Source organism: Cyprinodon variegatus, unplaced genomic scaffold (assembly GCF_000732505.1).
Source record: "Cyprinodon variegatus isolate N-32 unplaced genomic scaffold, C_variegatus-1.0 Scaffold216, whole genome shotgun sequence".
NCBI lineage: Eukaryota > Metazoa > Chordata > Actinopteri > Cyprinodontiformes > Cyprinodontidae > Cyprinodon > Cyprinodon variegatus.
The window spans coordinates 788940-806902 of record NW_015150669.1 but is presented as its reverse complement, the minus strand read 5'-3'; the positions used below and the strand labels follow the sequence as shown (position 1 = coordinate 806902).

General features: G+C 39.7%; 1 protein-coding gene across 4 annotated transcripts in view; it reads left to right on the top strand.

The window, feature by feature from the left end:
* Positions 1-17963, top strand: part of LOC107088356 (ras/Rap GTPase-activating protein SynGAP-like) — a 75414-nt gene that overhangs the window by 43498 nt on the left and 13953 nt on the right. For all 4 annotated transcript variants that reach the window (XM_015380479.1, XM_015380477.1, XM_015380478.1 and 1 more), the window contains 8 exons: positions 246-390; positions 2067-2303; positions 4573-4774; positions 7727-7917; positions 9635-9842; positions 11558-12151; positions 16007-16516; positions 16660-16806. In XM_015380479.1, the coding sequence (XP_015235965.1) occupies positions 246-390; positions 2067-2303; positions 4573-4774; positions 7727-7917; positions 9635-9842; positions 11558-12151; positions 16007-16516; positions 16660-16806 (2234 nt within the window). The remainder of the gene's footprint in view (positions 1-245; positions 391-2066; positions 2304-4572; positions 4775-7726; positions 7918-9634; positions 9843-11557; positions 12152-16006; positions 16517-16659; positions 16807-17963) is intronic.

The window sequence follows — 17963 nt, the reverse complement described above, 5'->3', positions numbered from 1 at the left end:
ATACATGTTGAAAACATACTCCAATTAAGTAGTTGTATGCCAAAAAGGGTAATGATCACTGAATAGGTAAAAAAACGAAGGAAAATACATCTAAAACTTGATAATTTTTTGTTGCCTTGTGTGTTAGTTTGCAAAGGGGGTCCTCTGCCAGAAGCTAGTGGTATTTGGGGGGCTGTGGCATGACAAAGTTTGGGAATCCCTGTAGTAACATAATCATTTCTCCCTGGATCTTATCAAACTTTCAGGTGATTTTGTTCGAGCCTTATATGAATCTGAGGAGAACTGTGAGGTGGACCCAATGCGTGTTCCTCCGTCAGTCCTTGCTGACCACCAAGCCAACCTTCGCATGTGCTGCGAGCTTTTACTCTGCAAGATCATCAACTCCCTCTGGTCAGTTTATAAAGACATTTCCTTGCTTATAATGAAATGTAGTCAATTCTTTTTGCCTGTTAAAGGTATAGTAGATCATTCTTACAAATTTTTGAAAAGATCCGCCCTCTCCACTTAAAAAAAAAAAGTGTAGATGCATAACCCTGTATCCCGAGATGGAACGCCTATTAAAAGCGTGCAAGAGCATGCACAAGCCCATTTCTTCTCGAGGATGGTGCTACGCAATGATAGGATGGATCCATCTCACCCATATTTATATATAAAAAGTTTCCCCACAAAAGACTACTAAAAAAAAATAATGACTTGCTTGTTTGTGTGTGTGTTACAGTGGAGATTTGGACATGTTTGCTGGGTAAATAAGGATCCACCGTATAACTACTGACGATGCAAATTACAAAATAAATAAACTTATCTTCCATGGGTATCTTTCAAGATACAATATAGAGGTATAGTAGATAACTTTTACCAGGACTGATGTTAAATGGATTTCTCCAAACAGCATATCAAACTTAACCTTTCGAGCAGAAACTTTACAACCGAGGCATCAGTGGAAAGCCCAACCTGTACTGTCAGTGTCCGCCGTTGCGTGAAAGAATCTCCTAAAAACACTCTGGTCTTCTTTCTCTCTTTTAAGGCTTTTCTCTTCTTCTCATACAGTACACTTCGTAGACACTAAAATATATATTTTAGGAGTTAATGCTGTCATTCACTCCAGTAACATTCCCTTTTTAGGAGAAACAGGTCCAGAGCCCCACTGATCCTCCACCATACTTAACAGTGGGCCCAAGGTGCTTTTCTAAATGTTTATCTTTTATTTGAGGCCTGCACCACCTGTCATGTTTAGTAATAGTCCTGCTTTAGAAATGACGTTCCAGTTAAAGTTGACAAACCTCAACATGTTCATGATTTGGCTGGTTGTTTTTTACTGGGACTTCTCCCAAACATCTAGCTGACATATTCATGGACCTAAGATGCCATACTGTATATGTGGAGATGTCTTTGTGTCCCTCCCCCCAGTCTGAGTTGGAATAAAACATAAGCTTTTTAAAACATAAGCTTTTGCAACGCTTTTTAAGATGTTTGGCCTGCTTCATGCCACACATATATGTTAATGTGATTTGTAGGATTTTCTCATTCAGGCAGTTATCATGATGCTTGCAAAGTTGAACAGAAAAAAATATGGTTAATAATTGCTGATTATTGATTAAAAAAATACATCTATTTATTTGTTAAGAGAAGAGTTGCTTCTGTTTCACCTCATCGAAATCTCAATGAAGAAGGGAGGCATACATTGCTGATTAGAGTTAGCTCTGATCACCCTTTAAAAAGGAATTTTGCATTAAGCAAATGCTTCATGATTCAGCTGCATTTATTTTAGCCAATTCATGATGGACGCCCAAAGAATATAGTACCTGTGATTAAAACCTATTATTGGGTCATTTCCCCTCGGAGTATATGTACTCAGACTGATATTTCTTAAAACTATTTATCAGTGGAAGAATTATCTACTGTGACAAGGAAATTAAAATGAACAAAGAAATTATCCAGGAGAAACATTTCCATTTTGTGAAAAGTGATATGGTCAGGTAACTTTCTATAAGTTTCAGTCTCCCGACTTTTCCATCTTGCTGTTCTCCCTGACAGTCACTGTAATAAGTACAATGTTCTCGCTTCAGCATTTTCCCTCGGGAGCTGAAGGAGGTTTTTGCCTCCTGGAGAGCCAGATGCGCCGAGCGAGGGAGAGAGGATCTCGCCGACAGCCTCATCAGCTCCTCCCTGTTCCTCCGCTTTATGTGCCCAGCCATCATGTCGCCATCCCTGTTCAACCTGATGCAGGAGTACCCGGCTGAGCGCACATCCCGCACCCTCACGCTCATCGCCAAAGTGATGCAGAACCTGGCCAGCTTCACCAAGTGAGTGTCTCCTCAGCTCTTTTGCACTAAGTTGACATAGATATGCTGACATTCTGCATTCTTGTTAGGTAGGATGGTCTAAAATCACGGAAATAGAGGATTGCAGTTTTGCCGGCGAAAGAGTTTAAACTGTTACTCACACACAGTGAGCTCAGAGCCTCACTGCAGTGACACATTTCTTTCAGTCTGCAATCTCCTCTGACACTGTGATTAAAACTAGAACACCGATGTGTTATTTCAAACCTTTGGCTTAAAAAAGCAGCAGTGATTAAAGATTTAAAAGTTTGCTTATAAGTCACCATTGTGATTTATCCAGGTAAGGCTAAGAGAATTTGATCCTATACTCAAGCTTTGATGTTTTCTTTGTTTCTGATAGTCAAAAGTTATTGCATCCTAAAACTAATTGACTGTGCAACAATAGCTGTATGATATGAGTCTTTTACAGCACTGTAGAGGAAATGTGAACACATTTTGGTCAAAGAAAAAGATTGCTTTTCTGTAGGTTTTTAAGCCCATTTGAATCCTTTAGAGGTAGAGCTTTGGAAGTGCTTTTTATTCTTCATGTTCAGAAATGGTCAGAGGCTACCGTAGGAGCTGCTGGAGAGTAAAGTTCCTGATTTAATCAATTATGGAGAACAAGTACCAAAGCAACCCTAGACCTTCACACTAGCATGTTTTGATTGTTGCTGTGATATCTTTCTAGCACCACATCTCTAAAATGTCTTTACAGCTTTTCACTGACATGATATGTTGGTTGATGTTTTTTGTTGTTTCTGATCTGATTTTGCATTTCTTTGCTTTGTTGAAGCTTTTGTTCATTAGATCTTTTTTCCTACTTCGTGTTGTCAGACAGGTTATTTTTAAGGTGTTTCTTTGCTCTATAGATAATGTTCGTTTTTAGGACAGGATCTGGTCAAAAACAACAACAACAACGACAAAACACTAAATTAGAGAGTTTTCTTAGTGAAAAAAAGTGTTTTTTGAAAGCAGTTGGTTGGTTTGAAAAGCCAATTTTTCCAAATATTTATAGTTTTTTCTTTTTTTTTTTGTTACCATGGATCTCTTTGTTTAAATATAAGACAGAAGAAGCCTATAAACCACAAAATGCTTTTCACAATAAAGCATACTTATTAATTACACATCCTACATTTTCTTCTAAATTCCTGAAAAAAATTTCACTATTGTGCAGCATTTCTGATATAAAACTAATGCTGTGTTATTTATTTGAAAACAGAACTGTATTTAGGTGTGAATCTGTTTGAATACATTCCCTAAGTTAAATTCTGTATGATTTAGTTTTCCAATTTAGAACTAATTAATTTGTTTTTGCAGGTTTACAGAGTAAACCAAGCTAATGGGAATAGGTACAATCTATTCATACTAATTTGTAATCCAGATCAGTTTAATGCATTCTGGTTAAATGTATTTATTAAGTATAATTATAAGACTTCAAGTTGAAAGCTGAAAGCTGTGTCACTGCATGAATTATTCCTTTGATTTGATGTCATCCTGGGGGTGCAGAGCGAAGCAGGGGAGAGTAGGAAGGAGAAATTCACTCCGGCAAAAGCAGACATGGCCTCCGTCTGTCACGTCCACCTGGGTGTTGAGACAACAGAAAAGAGAGACAAACAAAACCAGCAGCAGACTAAAAAGGCATTTTTGTTCCTTAGCACGACTGCGGGAGGTTCAGGGTAACTTACTGCACAGACACTTTGATTTGATATATTTTCCATTCCCTTCTTAAGCAGGAAAATGTACCTTCAATAAAAGTCATGTCTAAGTATAAAGGGAAAGAAATTGAAAATTACTCTGAGGTAGAATATTTTTTATTTTCCAATAGTGAGGCTCAACCTGATGTGTCACTAAATTTAATGTGTGTCTTATCTATAGTTCTGATATTGCGTATCTCAAGTACAGGTGTCTTATTAGATTGGATTAAAATTAAAGATATTTAGCTCCGATATATAATTTCATAATTCTTATGTACAACTAAGAAACTCATCTTCATCCTCCCAGTTTTATTTCTCAGCCTGCTAAAGCACAGGTCCGTTGGTCAGACAAGAACCTTTCTGTTCTGTGTGATTATCTTCTCAGCACATGTTATGAATTTGCTATAAATTTATTTTGATTATAATTAGATCAGAGAATTTAGCAATAATTGTTACTTTATGTAAATCTCTGGCATCTTCATTTGTGAAGTTTTGCTTTCATTGCAGCCAATGACTACCAGAGCATAGACTCACCCTTTTTCAATGTTTCACCTTTTTAGATTTGGACCCAAAGAGGAATACTTGTATTTCATGAATGAGTTCCTAGAGATGGAGTGGGGCTCCATGCAGCAGTTCCTCTATGAGATTTCCAACATGGACACTGGAGGAAACGCTGGAGGCTTTGAGGGCTACATCGACCTCGGCAGGGAGCTGTCCATGCTGCACAGCTTGCTATGGGAAGTCATGGGACAGCTCAGCAAGGTAGGTCCATTTAGGACTATAGTGGATTCATAGCGAAACTCATAAATCTGTTTTGAAACGAGGTGGATAATCAAGAATTGGAAAATAAACAATCTGTAGAGAGATTAGTACCAACCAGATGCATTTATCAGGTCCAGAATACCTCAAATAAGTACAGTAAGGACACTTAGGCCATGGAAGAAGTGTGAAGTAGTAAGGAGCTAGGGCAAGGAAGTAGGAAGCTTCCTTGCACCAATGCAGTTGGCATAGGGACCGCCTGACATCTCTAGCTGCCATTAGGAGCTATATGGATGCCCATAATCCTTTGTGTGACAGGAAAAATAGGCACATCCCATCTCTGGGAGTTTAATAAAAATCCAATATTTCCTGACATGTGCTGTGTGTGACATATGCAAATGTCCTAAACTCCATCTGTCTTTTTAGGTTTTATAATGGAGACTTTCAGCCGTCCACTAAATTTATGTAACTTTTGTTTATTGCAGATCTTTGATGAATGGCTGTAGTATTAACTTAATCAGCATCATTTTTGTGTGTCCATTCATTGCATAATGTGTTCCTTAAAGATATTGTGGAGGATTTTTGTGAATTTTTTAAAAGACCCGCCCTCTCCACTTTTAAAAGGACGAGCGTGCGAGAGCCCATTTCTCCTCGTATACTCTCTGTTTAAAAGTTGCTGTTCTCATAGCTCATACAAGCTTACTGTGCCCAAACGTCCGCTCTAATCCTTAAATTCCTCAATCACTATATAGAGCGGGGACTATATGGTTGACTTTATAGCCAACTCAGTTAACTGACCATCCGGACAGATGATCACTGCTTTTTTCAGGTAACTCCTTCACTGCCTGCGCCATCATTGTTATTAGTCGCCGCTGTAGCGACAGCCTATGACGACAGCGGGCCTCTGTGACAACAAATCCCATAATGCCTTGCGAGGAGAGTCCCCCCGTGCAAAGCCTTCCGGGATATATATGCCTCTTCTGAGGCCTTTCTTTTCTTCTCATACACTTTGTAGACACCTTTTCTCATACTTTTATGAGATATACACCGGAAATTGCGCATGTGCAGAAAAATATGACGGGGCGAGCACGTAGGACGGCCTTACATAAACATATCACCAGAATGATTGAGAATTTGGAGGACCACTTGTTTAGATGATCCATCCGAAAATAAAAGATTATCCTCTATACCTTTATGGCCAAAGGCTGTCCCGATTCAGCTCAGCACAGCAGGCTGAAGTTCTTCTTCTACCCTGGATAATGCTCTTTCTGCTGAAAGGTGAAGGAATAGGAGCTACAATTTGAGGCATTGGGCTCAAACTGGGGACTAATGATAAAATTGTGGTTTCAAACTCCAGTCCTCAAGGGTTGTTGTCCTGCAACTTTTAAGTGCATCTCTGCTTCAGCACACCTGACTCCAGTATACCGGTAAGCTCAACAGCAGAGCTCTCCATAGTTTGGCTATTTGCTGCTAAGGTATTGTACATCTTAATGCTGCAGGACACCAGCCCTCAAGGGTTTGAGTCCGACAGGTTTAAAGTCATCTGGAGATCGAAAACTAGACAGGTTTTTATTAAGCTTGATTTACCAACCTCATTTTTTTTATTTGTTGCACAAAAAGAAAGTTTTCAAAATGTTATGCAGCCCTTCAAAGTGTTAAAAAGGTTTTCTATAAACTGACAACCTAAAATTGACTATAGAGCATAACAAAGCACTGAAGGACATGTGTTTGTACAAATAAAACGCAGATAGTTAACTTCCCTTCATGATACTCACTTGTATTTTACTTATTTTTTATTGCTTTTTACACGGTTAAAAGCAGGAAAGTCCACCACATGGCAGAGTCAGTATGTGGCAGGGCTTAAAGGCAAAAATATTAATCATACCAGCTCTTGAATTTAATGAGGTTTGAAGTTTTCAGTTGATTGCAGTGATATTTTACTGTTTTTGATAACTAAACTTGTAAGAATTTTTTTTTTTTTATTACAGTTACTATTAAACTGTAACATAAATTAGAAACCCCACTATTTGAAATGCATGAATTAACTGGCTCTGTGGTTCAATGAAAACATTTCTGTTTGACTTGCTCTGATTAGTAATCAGCATGTGAAGTACTAAGAGTTTTTCACTGTTCTTGGAAATAAGAAGCACTGTTTGTGGCAGATAAAAGCTTCAACTTACAGCATGCGATTTGATGCTATTTTTAAGGTAAAATCAGGTATTATAAAACTCTTAGTTTATTGTATTAAATCACTTTGACAGACGTAAAAACTGCAACCCACTGCTCAGAGGTCAAATAGAGCTTGGTAACCAGTGACAGCAAGGAAAAGCCTTGGCTTACATCTCTACCTATGATGTGGGGAAGCAATATGCCCTATAAAGCAGCTTATATCAAAATATTAAGCTCTGCAAACTGCAAAATAATTTAGCTTCTAAGTGTGTCTTAAAGTGCTATTATTAGTAAATAAACAATATTCTCTTAATCCTGTTTTCCCCCCTCTGTTCTTTACTTCTCTTGTTTTTAGCTTTTGAAAGTTGAAATGACCTTCTAGCAAAAGAAATAAATGTGGCCGTCTGGAACTTTGAATAAAAAACTGATTGCTGAACTGCTGGAAATGACAAGTAAACAAATACAAACAACAAACAAATACAAATAAGTGATAATAATTTGTTTTAGTTTATCTTCATTGTTGTTGCTGGATAGTGTATATTGCAGGTAATTAAAATAAGACTTTCACCACTGGAAGGGCCAGTATAGAATTAGATCATCAGCTTTTGTTTTGCTTAACATATTGAAAAAATAAATGAGTATATTTTTCTTAGAACTCTTCCTCAAGTGGAAAACAGCAATATATTTATTCATAGTTTTCTTGTTATCCTTGAGAATGTTTGTGGTGCCAACTAAAGTTATATACTGCATTTTCCTGTTTTCTATGTTAATAAACCCCTCTTGCAGGATGCTATCCTCAAACTTGGACCCCTGCCGCGACTGCTGAACGACATCAGTGTTGCCCTGAGAAATCCGCAGCTCCACATGCCCACAAACCATCAGCCAGAGAGACCGAAGGACAGACTCTTCTCCCGCCCATCCTTCAATCGCCTTATGTCCTCTGATTTCCAAAGCCTCATGATGCGTGATTTAAACAGGTATCTTCTCTCTGTCCCCTGTTGTTTTTCTACATTTTCTGTTGTCATGATTTCTGGGCACAAAACTGCATTTGCATGTCCCTGAATAGAACAAAGTACCAGCAGGATTGGTCCCCGCTGCGGCCCTTAAAGACCCTTGCATGATTGTGATTGCAAATGTGCACCTAGGCTGCATAAAGAGAGGATTTTCAGCTCCACAAGGGTGTTATTAACAGGGACTCATAAAAAGGCCAAGTGTACACAGGAAGTGAGAGTTCTGCAGCTCAGAACAACCTCAGTGTATTACTAAAAGCCCATAATGCTAATGCTAATGCACCTCAACAGGCTTTCAAAGCAGTTGATCAATCCCTAATTGCCAGTGCCATCTGTTTATTCGGTCTTTTCTCACTTTGTTTTGAATTCGTTTTAGCTCTTCAGTTTTGTCAGGAGACAGTTTTTGCACGGCACTGGGCTTTAATAGAAATAATAAGGAAATGATAAGGATCATCATCTGAGGAATAAACAGCACTTTAGTGATGGGAAAATCTTGTACAGATTGCTGAGAGAGCTCAAATGTCTGGAAAATATGACATGTGATGGATGAGTTATTCACAGGATCTGGACTATTTTGGTCCCTGTCCTGCATTTCATTTCCCTGCACGACCCTAAACTGTGGCAATGTATGAGGTTTACTTTCAGAATGCTCTGAGAAGATTACGAGAAAATCTCTGCATTTCTAGACTTTATTTTCCATCTAATTTTCTAAATGTTCTTTTTTTCCATTTCATGTGCCTTTTCATAGTTTTCATATTTTTCTCTTTCCTTTATTGCTTCCCTTGTGTCCAACTTCCTGTTTTCCTTTCTTCTATTCCAACACCCTTGTGTCTTTTCTTCTATTACCTCCTTCACAGTGTCCTATCTTCCTTGATTATTCTCTTTTCTACCTTATTTCTTCTCTTCTTCTTTCCTCCCTTTTTGCACCCTCCATTTTTTTCTCCCATGGTTTGTTTTTTCTTGCCTCCATTGTCCTACCTTTCTTTTCAGCTCATTTTCCCTTCATATTGCACTTTATTAATCCTTTCCTTTTTTCCTGTTCTGTTATCCATCTTTTTGACCTACTCTCATCTTTGTTTTCCATGTAATCCTTCCTTTTATCATTCTCTCATTGCTTGTGTCCTACCTTTCTTCCTTCTATTTGTGCTTCTTTCCTTCATCCTTTCTATACTGTTCTTCAGTATTAATAGCTTCAATATTTAAAGTCTTCCCAGTCTGTAAAATATGAGATACATTCATAGTGAACTTTGTGGTTCACATGTTAAATTAAATCTGACCAAAAGAAAATATGTAAAAGTCAGGTTTTTAGTAATAGTAGAATTTTTACATGAATAATTGTGTAGGAACGTGTACCACACTGTACCACACAATTAAGGCATTAATAATAAAGGATTAAACAGCATAAACCAGATAAAACAAAGTCTCAGTAATGTTGAAAGCTAAGTGATAGAAACAGGCTTTAAAGAAGTTTAATTGCACAATGGTTGCATAATTAACATGCATGTAATTCATGCATAGTGTGAATTCTTACAGATAAGTGTGTGGGATCATTTCTGTAGCCTTGGTTCCAAACAAATGAATAACCTCAGTCTGCATTTGATGACAAATACATAATCCATGAGAGCTCAGGGACATCCCTCCCTGTATAGATTTCTGTTATATCTGTTCTTCTGCCTGTCTGCAGCTCCATAGACATCTCCCGCCTCCCTTCGCCCACGACTGGAGTCTCAGCTGTAGAATCCCTCTCATCCAATCTGAATATGAGGCGTCAGGCAGAACGAGACCTCCGCTCTTCGTCCAGGGAAGTGTTCTACGTTACCCGCCCACCTCTGGCTAGATCCAGCCCCGCATACTGCACCAGCAGCTCTGACATCACAGAACCTGATCCAAAGGTAGATTTTGTAAAATCCTAGCTACTTAATTTCCTCATTTCCTCATTCAATACTCTCAATGAAACATTTTCTTAGGTTTTTTTTTTGTTTTTGTTTTTTTTACATTTTGGGTAAAAAATAAACAACTGCACCCCTTCGTTATGCTGCTACTTGCAAAAGCATTTATACTCCATGAACATTATCACCTTTTTAAATGGCACAACTATCAGCTGCAACGTCCTCAGATGCTTCATCTCCCACTTCATCCGGGACCAGATTGCAGGACAGAGACTCCTTCTTCCAAGACAGCTCATCCAGCTCCTCTTGGAGAAGCCTGAGGTGCTCCCAGGCCAGATGACAGACTTGGGGGGGTGGGTGGGGGGGTTTGATCATCTGAAAAAGATGTCCCAGCAACCTCAGCTGACTCCTCTCGATGTGGAGAAGCGGCTCTACTCCGGGCCCCTCCCAAAAGGCCGAGGTCCTGACCTATCCTATCTCAGTGGGAGAGCCCACCCACCCAGCAGAGAAAGCTAATTGCAACTGCTTGTATCCAAGATCTCGTTCTTTGAGTCATAGGCCCCGTCCACACGAAGTCAAACCCTGGCCTAAACGCACATATTTTTCACCAAACCAGCCTCTCATCCATACAGACGGGGTCTGTAAACGAACTTTTTTTTATTAAGCCTTCAGAGTGGGAAGATTTTGAAACGCCGTTTTCGCGTTTCCATCTTTAAGCTCTAACCGCATTTTTTTTCTTACACGCATGCGTCATAGCGTCGCCCCTAAACACGCATGCGCGACACAGTATCACAACAACAATGGCGCCGTACTGTGTTGAATGGTTGCTGCTCATGCTACTCACCCTGCTTTCGGGCTTACAACAGAATCTTCTTCTTCTGGAATATCTCCAGGAAGAACAGAGCAATATCGACGACATAGTTCAGCACCTGAATTTGACTGAACCACGAAAATGGACCCGCATGGCAACCATGTATAAATATTAGTGCGCATGCCCAACATTTCGTTGCCTGTTTTTGCCTATTTTTGCTTTGGCACCACAGCGCCACTTACAGGCCTGGCATAGATTTTGCAGCGTTTTCATGGATTCATGTGGACGATCACATTTATTTTACGTCTCTGTCTTTACGACAAACGTTCTGGAAAATATTAGCGTTTCGTGTTCGTTTTGACTTCGTGTGGATGGGGCCATAATCTAGATTTCATGACCATAGGTGAGGGTAGCAACGTAGACCAACCTGTAACCTCGAGAGGTTTGCCTTTTCGCTCAGCTCTCTCTTCACCACAACAGACCAAGGCAGCATCCGCATTATAGCAGTAGCCGCACAGTTCCATCCATCGTTCTCCCGCTCCATTCTCCCCTCACTCGTGAACATCACCCAAAGATACATTGAAATCTCCCCCAACCGGAGGGGACAAATCACCTTTTCCCGGTCTAGAACCATGGCCTCATAGTTGGAGGAGCTTCTTCTCATCCTGGATGGCTGCAAACCCTCCCAGTGCATGCTTTAGGTGTTGGCAGAAGGGAGCCAGCAGAATCACTTCATCTGCAAAAAGCAGAGACACGTTAATGTATTCAGTGTATTTTTTAATAACTACACATTTGTTTGTTAATTACATAAAAAAATATATTTATAAAAATAAGCATGTGAGAATTAATAGAGAATATTTCTTTCTTCTGTTGATGAAACTAAGTATTGATTCTGTTTTTCTCTCAGGTCCACAGTGTAAACAAAAGTGTCTCCATGATGGACCTTCAGGACTCTCGAATGAACAGCATCTCCAACCTAAACTCTGTTGGAGACATGCTAGCCTCTTCTCAGGCCTCCATTGCTGGCCTCGGCCACAGCTTTGGGAACCTGGGCGCTCCTCTGCGTATGGGGGGTCACTTGCCCCCGGGTTCATCCGGTTCTGGCCTTAGACTGAGCCAGATGGGCCACGTAGGAGCTCCCACAGAATCAATCTCCCAGCAGCAACAGCAGGCAGCTGCAGCCATGCATTTCCCCTTGTCTTTCCAGAATCCACTATTCCATCTGGCTGCCCAGAACTCCCCGGCTCAGTCCCAAGCTCCTCCCCCTGCCGCCATCCCTCCTCCTCTGCTCCTGACCCCTGAGGCTGAAAACGGCCACCCCGACTACCCACCTGCCTTTGGCAACAGTGCTTTCTCCCGCAGTGAGGACCTTTCTGCCCTGCAGTCACAGAGCAGCCTGGTGCAGCCCAGCATCGTTCACTCCCACAGCTACAGTGACGACTTCACTCGGCAGAATCAGAACAACGACTATGCCTGGCACCAGCTGTCTCTGCAAGTACAGGTAGAAACTGATTTCATGCTTAAAAAAAATGTCATTTAAGGCCATGAATGTGTTTACATTTCTTCTTTAAAATGTTATTGCAGATGAAGAAGAGATTGCAGATGAAATTATTGCAAATTATTGCAAACTTGAAATTAAACATGTATTTAAAGAATAAGAAAAGCCGAAAAATTATTTAGATTCTGTGAGATAACAGAGGTCAGCAAATTATTATGTAATATTTGGAAAACTATCAGTGCATCAAATGCATCTTTCTATATGTGATAAATCTACAGTTGAAATAAGATTTTGCATAAACTTAGAATATGCAAACCTTCTTCTTCTTCCTGTTTTACAATAAATCGGACCGAACCTTTTCTATTTTGGGTTAGTTTTCCAAAATCACAGCTGGTTGTTAAATACCAATGCATTGAGATTCTTTGCTGGTTTTCTTTAAATTCAGATGGGTATTTACATCTGTAGTGCCGCATGATTTGCATGTTCTATACAACTTGACTCATCGAACTGTTGAAACTGGGTCAGGTCTATAAAAATCCTTGCACATAAATCTTTTCAGCTCTGCCCTCAACTCCCTGGGCTAAGATCAGGGCTTTATCATAGCCCCTCTACGACATTGAATTTATTGTCCGTAAGTCACTTTGAAAAAATATCATGTCGTGGATGATTTTTGAAGATCCATTTGTGTCCATGCTTTAGCTCTAACATCTTTAGATGTTGCTTTCATATGCTTACATAGAAGATATCTCCTTTTAATGCAATCAAATTTTTTATAAAATGCTCAGCAAAACCTCACACATCACGCTGTTACAGTGCTTGTACTTTACACTCCCGTATATCACGGTATTTTCATTGTCCTCAGCCTTTCAACTGTTCATTCTATATGTATCTCTGTACACTTCATAATTTTTTTTCTTGAGTTCATTTATTAGCTCTAATCTGTCTTAAGATCAATGGCTTCTTCGTTGTTGATTGGCCTTTTAGTCCATGTTATTAAAACACATAAAAACATGGGATAAATGAAGAATGATGGATTAGAGGATCCATAATCCTCTACAAAATGTTCTGAATCTGTCTTTCTCAATTTAGGGAAGTGAATAAGCACCTATTGAACTCTACGTGAATGGTTTTCTGTTTCTATTACAAATTTTATACGTATAGTTTAATTGTTTTAGTTTGCTTTAGTCACTAAAATCAGCAGCGAAGCAAGTTAAAGTCTTAAATCTGGGGCCTTTGATGGAGCAGTGTAATATGCAAATGATACAGTAAAGTAAGTGGCACTCGTTTCGCTGCAGACAAACCTCTGAATCCAGATGATTCCGCCACCCCGCTCTGCGCCTGTCTTTCAAAAACTCTAGTTATTAGCTATCGACCAAAAGAGCAGATAAAAAAAAGTCAGAGCTGCTGATGCTGCACATAATCAGTATCTGTCTTAGCCACGTGTGTCCTGCAGATGTGGTGCAGCGCATCTTCAAAGAAGCAAAGGAGATGTTTCAATCTAAACAGCTTTAATTAAATGGAGGCGAAAGAAGCTTGTATTTTCTGGTGCATATTTAAATGAGCTTGGTGACTGCAACTTGATTCAAATGGACTCGGGCCATTGATTCATCTGGCTGATAAGTTTACTATGGGGCGTGGATGTAAAATTACAGTGTTTAATGATGCTGTCGTGTCGACTTGAGCTATTTCGGTCCCGCTGCGTGGGCTTTAATGGAACAAACATCACAAGCCACCTGCTTATTTATACAGATGATGCATTCAGGAGAAGAGCTTTAGGAATTAATAATTAATCTATCCATCCCTCACAAATGATTGTTGTTATTTAGGAAGCTAATCGAAACAGAATGTTGCAAATTGCTTTGCATTTATCCTTAATATGCAAAGGACATCAAATATTGAAAGAAAATGGAGATGATTATTAAGGATCAGGAGCTTGAAATAGAAAGAAAATGTGGAAGGTCGTGTCTCCAGGAGCATCTGCTGACCCAGTTGTCATTAACTGAGATTCTTGAACAGATGGAAGGTGTCAGTTGGAGGTAGCTTAGGGTGTGAGCATCTCATAAACAGGTGAAATATCTAAGATATGAAGAGATGTTGCCCCCTCTGGTGGATGTATTAATAGACTATAAAAAATAATAGCAAAATGCACAAAAACATAAGTTGAATACAACCAGGATGGAGCAAATCTTCTTGATCATACAATCACTGAAAAAGCATGACGTCCTATTGAACATTACTTGTTTCAAAATAATTATTACACAATAGTGTCTCTTGTTTTCTCTGGAAAGTCCTTTATTTATAGCTAACCACCAAAAAAGTAACCCTATGCTCTTTAAACAACACATTCCAAAAAAAAAATTGTTTTTTTTGAGTATAAAAAAAGTTTATTTGGAGTAACTTGCGTGAGATGCATTTTGAAGCTTTGATCCAGTGTTTGACATCAAGCATCACTGTCATTTTTTTGTTTGTTTAAAGCTAAATCAAAAAGAAAACAGCATCACTGGTTAATTGGTTTAAAACAGTTTTTTAAAAATTTTTTTAGGTAATGTTTTACTTTCTTAGGTAAGTATTTCTGATGCTCATTTTATCCAGTTTTATTCAACTCAGTTGTTTCGCAACCGGTAGTTTGATAGTCCTTTAAGACCAAACCAGTATAGTTTCTGGGGCAAATCACCTTAATGTGAACCCTTCTCAGACCCTGAAATGGATCAGTGAACCATACCCTGACATGGTCACAACGCTGGTCTAGAAATGGTTTATTCAGACAATGCAGGTGAAGTGTCAAGGACACAACGATACTGAAAGCCGGGGCCAGGCCTGAAACCGACAAGCCTCCGATTGCAGGGCAAATTCCTGCATCCGATGCCACTGTCACCCCCCTCTTAACCAGTTACCTGTTTAGATCAAGGGATACTATTTTAAGGTTATTTAAAAATAGTTCATCAATAACACCTACTATTAAAAAACCTACAGTAGCTTCAACAGTGAGGCAGGCCATATTTTTGGGCAGTGTAATATATAACCTCCAATTTGAAACTAATTCAGATTATTTTAAGATCTGATTGCAAATAGTACAGAGCTTCTGTAACATGTTTTTTCTGAACATCTTTGACAGCTATTTGGATTTTACTATTAAGGTAACTCCCATTTCAACGCTCAGTAGAAATCTAAATTTAATGTCTCAGGTTAAAAAAAGGTAATGTTGCAAGAGGCTTTAGAGAACCTGATCATTAACCAGACATGGTGTTGTGCAAGTTGAATAGATTAGTGGCAGGCTGAAAAGGGGGATGATGGTAGAACTGGCTGATGGCTGGCTGAACAGGGAAGCACGCTTTAGAAGACGGATAATGGCTTTATAAACTGATATCAGACTGAACTGGATGGTTGCAGGCTTGAGTAGATGGATTATGGCTAACAGCCAGGGGCGAACTTTGAGAAAGCAGAGGACAGCTTAACAGAGTGGTGACTGCCTGAACAGGCTGCTGGGTGGTGACAGGCAGAGAATTTCTTGACCTGTATTAGAAGCATATGAGTATACAGTGAGGGTAGGGCAAGCACAGGAAGGCAGGTGCTGCACAAAGTCACTGGAGTGAAGCTCAAGAGGGCAAGTAGGAGACAATCTGGTGGAGACTGACAAAGAGGCAGATAGTAATCAGCATGATAAAAGCTGGGAAGAATGAGGTTAAAATCATTCAATTTTAATAAAGTTTTTCCCTCACCAGAAATCAGATATGTTTCATACTGTAGTTTTACAAGTAATTTTAAGATCTTTATTCAGTTCATTTATTTTCTGTTTATAGTATTTAGAAACAAGTTCAAACTGACTCATGCTGTTTCTTTGCAACTCTTTCTTCTCAGGAGTCTCTTCAGCAACACCATTTGATGGGAGTCACATCTCAGTCTGGCACAGGCACAGGGACTCCTGCTTCCCTGGCTACACCTCCAACGACCGTTCATCCATCCCGCCAGTCATCCATCGCCGCGCAACACCTCAAGTCCCAGCGCTCCATTAACACTCCGGCCACTGCCACGCCTCCGAAGGCTCGTCCACAAAGCAGGAACCTCCTCCTTAATTCCTCGGATCCAAGCTTCAGTGGCAGTCAGCCAAAATCCCGCCCAACGAAGCAAACGACACAGCAGCAACAACAGCAACAACAGCAACCGGTACAGCAGGATGGACAGCTGTCTGTCACAGACAGTCCAGCTCCAGGACTTCCCTTCCAGACAAGCTCTGCTAAAGAAAACCAGGCTCCATCAGCAGCTGCAGAGGAGTCTACAGACACGCCCACGAAAAGCAGCAAGAAATCTCAGCAGTCACAGCTGCAGCCGCCACAGCAGCATCTGCTGAAACCGGTTGCAAACAAACAGGTGAGCGCTGCAAATCTCTTCACTCCAGATAAAAACTGAAGAAACTTTCTTTATTATAAGATCCACATTATAAACATATAAAGAGCAAGTAAAACTTGTAACACATTATTTTAAATCATTTCTCTTCTCAATTGCTGTTTTAGGGTAACAGCCCGGGAATGAATGAGCGGACAGTTGCCTGGGTGTCCAACATGCCACACCTCTCTGCGGACATCGAGAGCTTGCGGCCGGACCGCGAGGGCCAGCTAAAAGAGTACTCTAAGAGTATGGATGAGTCACGACTAGAAAGGGTCAGCATCTTTTTCACTGATCACAATGTCATCTTATGCAGCATTCAACAACAGTATTTAAACGTGTAACTTTAGGTGATGGACAAACATAAAACAGCACATTATTAAGTGGGGAGATATGTAGAACAGAATTTTCTATGTTTTTTTGTAATCCTTTAAAGCCACGCAACCGTCCTCACAGTGAAACATGGTGTTGGCAGCATCAGGCTCTAGGGTGCACTTTTTTTTTTGAGCAGGAGCAGAGAAGCAGTTAAGTGGTGATGCAAGGCTAGATGGTGCTAGATACAGAACAGTCCTGGAAGAAAACCTTTTTTGGAGGCTGCAAAAATTGTAAGACTGAGGATGAGTTTTTCTTCAAGCAAGAACAATTTTAAACATCCTGCCAGATCTATGACAGAAAGCTTTACACCAAAACATATTGATCTGTTAAAAGCACAGATAGATGAGCTAGTTCTGCACCTCCAAATTGACTGAAACAATTTTACAGAGAATCAACAAAAATTATTATTAGAATTGATATAGCTTATGCATACCTGTTATCAACCATCTCTTTCATCATATTAGGACCAAGGCTATTCCTTGTTATCAGATGTAGCCCTTGTGTGCTGTTGTTAATCAGCTAATTCTGAAAGGAGCTGTAGTTGACACCCACTCTAGAGATTCTACATACGCTAGCCGGGCATTAATTGCATCAAGCGTAATAGAGTGCATGGGATCTCCTAATACGAAACAAAAGGCTACTCCAAGGGTTATACCCTTAAAGCTACTTCAAGATGTATGAAAAGTGAGGGAAAAATATGGGAATCCCTTTAAATCATAGCTAGAAAAACTATAACTACAGTAATGGAACCTCTATTTTCTCCTTTAGCTTAACCCAGAACTCCAAGACTTGTATATCCATTACAGACAACCCTATCTGTCCCCTCTGGAGATTAATGGTGTAACTTCGGGGGAGAGATAAACTAATTTCCCCAATAAACCCCAAGTTATACCTTATTAATTACTCAGTTAGGAACAAGAAACTACCATTCAAATGACGGACATTTGCCATTTTGAAAAGAAATCTCCAAGAAGCGTGGATTTGTGTATAAAAAAAAATTCTCAAATAAATTTATTTTAAAACATAGAAAACAGGCTGGAAATTAACAGTCAGCATA